The sequence below is a fragment of the Sinocyclocheilus rhinocerous genome, unplaced genomic scaffold (genome assembly GCF_001515625.1).
Source record: "Sinocyclocheilus rhinocerous isolate Xijiao unplaced genomic scaffold, SAMN03320098_v1.1 scaffold2234, whole genome shotgun sequence".
Lineage (NCBI taxonomy): Eukaryota > Metazoa > Chordata > Actinopteri > Cypriniformes > Cyprinidae > Sinocyclocheilus > Sinocyclocheilus rhinocerous.
Genome location: NW_015666212.1, coordinates 40,063 through 45,855, shown reverse-complemented (window position 1 = coordinate 45,855; position 5,793 = coordinate 40,063). Strand labels below are relative to the sequence as shown.

The window sequence follows — 5,793 nt, the reverse complement described above, 5'->3', positions numbered from 1 at the left end:
AACTAAAAGGAAAAGATACTTTTTAAAGATCGCGTCGTGTCTGGTTGGGACACACGGTGTTACAGTTTGATCCCCCCAAAAAATCTAAGCATAAAAATATTAATACTGACAAATCTAATAATTGAATCTGTAATTAGGGAAAGTGGAGAGAAGAGGTCCAGTCTGGGAATGAGCAGGAACAGTTGATTTGCATGGCAGAGAAAAATGCAAAATAAACGAACAAAAGCAAATTTTAAAGCTTGGGCTCCTAAACATTAGATCACTCACAGCCAAAGCAGTTATTGTAAATGAAATGATCACAGATAATAGTTTTGATGTACTCTGCTTGACTGAAACCTGGCTTAAACCAAATGACTATATTGGTCTAAATGAGTCTACTCCACCAAGCTACTGTTATAAGCATAAGCCCTGTCGGATTGGTCGTGGCAACGGTGTTGCAACAATATACAGAGATATTCTCAATGTTACTCAGAAAACAGGATACAGGTTTAACTCATTCAAAATACTTATGCTTAAAGGTGCAATAGGTGATTGTCTTCAGAAACATTTTTGTTACGCTGGTTGAAAGTCTCTTCACATCCCGATAGCAATCATTAAGTTAAGTGGTCTAAATGTCTTTATCTGTATTTATATATTCTGTGGAAGGCGTAGGACAAAGAAACATTCGTTCAATCAAAACGCTCGGTCCGAGCTTTTTAATTCACTTTCCTACCTGCCTGTCAACGTTTGTATTAACATACCTCTGCGCACCCAGTTTGCGCAGACAGGATACGTCATCAGCACATTCACGCACGCTGTGCAGACAGAGCGAGAATGGCAGACAAACATCAACAACCCGATCTTCCTTCCTGGTATTGTAGTACTTTTAAAGTTTTCTCACCGGGGAATGACACATAATGTAGCCCAGCGGTTCCCAATTCTAGTCCTCGCGCTCCCCCGCTCTGCATATTTTGCGTGTCTCGCTTAGTTAACACACCCGATTCAGATAACCAGCACGTTAGAAGAGAGCTATGTGCATGAACTGTGTTCTGATCGATATGATCCCTACACAGTGTTCATTGCTCCCTATTCTCTGAGCAGGGGAAATCCGTTGAAGTTTACTTCACTTCGGAACATGGACTGGAATTGGGAACCGCTGATGTAGCCTATTGTAGTAATGTTGTTTCTGGTTTTCTGGTCTGTGAGTGTATATGCGTTCAGGGGGCGTGGCTTTGGACGGTGATTGCAGGGAGGGTGGGACGTTCGCTTTCAGTGCTATCAGGCCAAAGTTAGCATTTTCCAAGATCTCCTACTGCACCTTTAATGTTACACTGTCAGATATGCAGAAAAAAAAAACCTCTCCTAACTCTTGTTCTGGCTACCGTGTGTAGACCGCCAGGGCCGCCAAAAATGCACATGAACTAGATGAAATGACTAGCAATATGGACACTATCTTCTCTAATACATTAGAAGCTGTTGCCCCCGTCAAATTAAAAAGGTTAGAGAAAAACGTACTGTACCATGGTACAACAGTAATACCCATTCTCTCAAGGAAAAAAAACTCGTAATCTTGAGCGCAAATGGAGAAAACGTGGAAGTTTTTTGATTTATGTGAAAAAAACAGTATGCCCAGCTATAGACAGGCTCTAAAACAGGGGTCTCCAAATTTGGTCCTGCAGAGTTTAGCTCCAACCCTAATTGAACACACCTGAAGCAGCTAATCGAGCTCTTACTAGGCATACTAGAAACTTCCAGGCAGGTGTGTTGTGGCAAGTTGGAGCTAAACTCTGCAGTACACCGGCCCTCCAGGATCGAGTTTGGAGACCCCTGCTCTAAAAGCTGCCAGGGCCGAGCATATTTGCAAACTTATAGAAAATAACCAAAACAATCCAAGGTTTTTATTTAGCACAGTGTCTAGATTAACAAGTAATCAGATGTCGCCCAATCTAAATATTTCCTCACAGTTTAGTAGTAATGACTTTATGAATTTCTTCACTGATAAAATAGATAGCATCAGAAATACAATAACTAACGTAGAATCATTCATAGGTTCATTCGTTGCACCCAAAGAAAAATTGCAGTGCTTTGCAACTATAGGACGGATGAGCTAAATAAACTTATCACTGCATCTAAACCAACAACAGGTTTATTGGATCCTGAACCCACTAAATTACTGAAAGAGTTGTTACCTACTGCAGAAGAACAGCTTCTCAATATTATTAACTCGCCATTATCTCTAGGTCACGTCCCAAAACCCTTCAAGCTGGTGTTTTTTAAGAAACTACAACTAGATCTTTGTGAACTGGCAAATTACAGACCCATATTAGATATTACGTTTATATCTAAAATTTTTGAAAAAGCTGTGTCTGCTCAATTGTGCTCCTTCCTGGAAAAAAAAAAAGATATCTATGAAGAATTTCAGTCAGCTTTCAGGCCCCATCTTAGCACAGAAACTGAACTTGTTAAAATTATGACTTGCTTCTTGTGTCAGATCAAGGCTGCATCTCATTATTAGTTTTACTGCGTTCGACACTGTAGATCATGACATACTTCTATATACTTATCTAATTTTAGGCAGTTTCTATAGCATTAACTTACTGACAAATGTCAAGAGTGCAGTAATGTAACGCAATATCACATCCATGTAATGCGCTAGCACGATTCTCTCCACTCGCAAGCATTTCCTTTGCTCACACAAAACTTTGCTCACACAAAATGCTTTTGAATAGACAATGTTCTCTTATGAATTGGCTCTGCTCTCACTCAGATATTGCATGTGCACACTCAAACGTTGTACCTGCATCATTTAAGACCAAGAGCTTTTTTAATTCAGGTGAAGAGTAGGCTTATCCCACTGAATGGAAGCAAGCTGATTATCAGCCTTATTTAGTTATTTATTTTATTATGTAATACTTATTTGAGTTAAGTGTATGCATATAAATGCAGATATGCATTTATTAAATTATTTTATTTAGTGCATTTATATTTTGTTGTTTTTGTATATAGTTCTACAATGTATTGTATATAGTTCCCAATTCCACAAATAAATCACTGAAGGTGCTTCTGAAATTAGTGAGGGTGCTCTACAGTGTTGGGGAAAGTTACTTTTAAAAGTACTGCATTACAATACTGCGTTACTCCCTAAAAAAGTAACTAATTACGTTACTTAGTTACTTTTTATGGAAAGTAATGCGTTATATTACTTTTGCGTTACTTTCGCGTTACTTTCGCGTTACTTTTTAAATATAAGCAGGGCTTGATTGTTTTTAATATAAGAAGTTCTATTTAGAGCAAATGTAAATGCCCTTTCACACCAAAAAGTGTAATGAATAAACCCCAGGCTGAAGCAAAAGTAAATTCACGTCTGTACAGTAGAACGCAGGAGAAGAAACACTCTTCAGCAATAATGTCAGTCAATAAATGGGAAAACAAAGTAACTGGCATTACTTTTTTGAAAAAGTAACTCAGATATTTTCTTGTAAATTAAAAAAGTAATGAGTTACTTTACTAGTTACTTGAAAAAAGTAATCTGATTACGTAACTCGCATTACTTGTAATGAGTTACCCCCAACACTGGTGCTCTAGTCTTAATGCACATTTTCACATATTTTGCCCCATCCATTGCAATGGTTATCACTATGTCAGTCACTGCTATTTCGAGAGTGAATTCCGCATAAATATGCGGATATCATTCCTGAAACTTTGCAAAGTATGTGTGGCCGAAAAAACAAAAGTTTTGCATTTTGAATGGATTATATAGCCTAGAAAGCTTGCAAAGAACGCTCCCTTTATAATCACTAACAAGCTGTCACTCCTCATTGCGATCTCACAAAGTTCTGTTATGACCAATGAATCTCTCTACACTGCACGATCAATCTATTATTTACATTGTGTATATGTTATAAAGAGATGCTTCGACTGTAGAACTCAGCATGGAACAAAAACTGGTGTGTTGCAGCCTTTATGTATTAGACAAAACCAACATATACGTACTGTCATGAGGATGATGAAAATGTTTTCATTTGAGTAAAGCATTTAAGTCCCTTTAAGTGTTTTTCTTCATTGAATATGTAAAATTTTTCATATGGTAACATCTAATTTATTTGAAAAATAAATATTAACCTAATTAATATATACATTAGGTTACTGTGATAAAATACAATTTAAAGGTTAGATGAGGTAGAAATAGCTCTCTAAGATAACATTTGCAGGTTAGCACTTCTTAATAGTGTACCATAGATTTATAACGATAGAGGCGTTGTGACAACAAAGTGGGGATCCAATAGCAGGCTTTATTAAAAAGAGCGTAGTCAGGACAGGCAGGGTCAGATACCAGCAAACAATAACATCCAAGGCACAGACAAAAGAGTAATCCAACAAGACAGGCAATGATCAGGGCAGGCAGCTGTCAGTCAATAACAAGGTAACAGTCCAAGGATCAAAACACGAGAAAGGCAAAACTTAGGAACATGGAAACTATGAAACACGGAAGGGCTAAACATTCAATCACCAGCGATTGGAGCATGTGTGTGTGTTCTTATAGTGCGAGACTGATGAGGTGATGAGAGACAGGTGATTGCAATTGATGATTAGTCCGGGCAAAGGATTATGGGAAATGGGCAAGAATCTGGAATGGAGTGCCCTCTAGCGAAGCTCATAGGCACTCCAGCTAGAGTTCGTGACAGAGCCCCCCACCAAGGAGCGGCTTCCAGACGCTCCAAACAGAATAGACTAAAGGGAGGTGGTAGTCCAGCAGGGAGGTGGAGCAGAGGTGGAACAGGGGGAGGGATGGAGGGCCAGGTCCATGTGGAAGTGGAAGAACAAAGAACTGAGGCAGAGCCGGTGGAGCAGGGAGCCAGGGTGGAGCAGGCGGAGCTGAAGACCACCAGAGCAGGACTAAGGACCACCACGGTGGAGCAGGCGGAGTTGAAGACCACCAGAGCGAAGCCGAGAACCACCACGGCGGAGCAGGTGGAGCCGAAGACCACCAGGGTGGAGCAGACGTGTCTGAAGATACCCACAGTGGAGCAGGTGGCCACCACCACCACGGAGCAGAAGACCACCACGGCGGAGCAGAAGACCACCAGAGCACAGCTCAAGACCACCATGGCGGAGCAGAAGGAGCTGAAAACCACCAGAGCGTAGTTGAAGACCACCACGACGGACCAGGGTTGCGTTTCCCAAAAGTATCGTTAGCTAACTATGGAGGTAAGTTCCACTGAACTCTATTGGTAACGACAGAACTTGTGACCATAGTTGTTTTTGGGAAACACACCCCAGACTGATCAAAAACCCATGGCAGAGATTGGGGCCTAGGAAAATCTGAGACACAAGAGACAGACAGTGTCTCCAGGACTGAGGCAGGAAATACAAGAAGTTCATCAATAGTTTCCCTGGTGACCACTGAACGGGCAGATAGTTCATAAACAGGCTGACTGACTGAAACAGGACAGGCAGACAGTTAATAAACAGGCTCACTTACTGAAACTGGACAAGCAGACAGTTCATAAACAGGCTCACTTACTGAAACTGGACAAGCAGACAGTTCATAAACAGGCTCACTGACTGAAACTGGACAGGCATGCAATTCAAAATCAGGCTCTTTGGTCGAAACGGGACAGACATATGGTTCAGAATTAGACTCGTTGACTGAGGCAGGATATGTAGACAGTTCAAAACTGGATGTATTGGCAGAGATAGTGTGAAAAGACTCTTCAAAAGCATTGACTGGAACTGAACTGACAAACAACTCATGGACTGATACTGGGCAGGCAGATAGTACTAATTCAGAATTGTCGATGGGATCGGAACAGA

General features: G+C 40.7%; 1 protein-coding gene across 1 annotated transcript in view; it reads left to right on the top strand.

The window, feature by feature from the left end:
* Nucleotides 1-5,124, top strand: part of plxdc1 (plexin domain containing 1) — a 186,701-nt gene extending 181,577 nt beyond the window's left edge. Inside the window, exon 11 of the mRNA XM_016543461.1 lies at nt 5,011-5,124. Coding sequence (XP_016398947.1) covers nt 5,011-5,124 — 114 coding nt within the window. The remainder of the gene's footprint in view (nt 1-5,010) is intronic.
* The last annotated feature ends 669 nt before the right edge of the window (nt 5,125-5,793 follow it).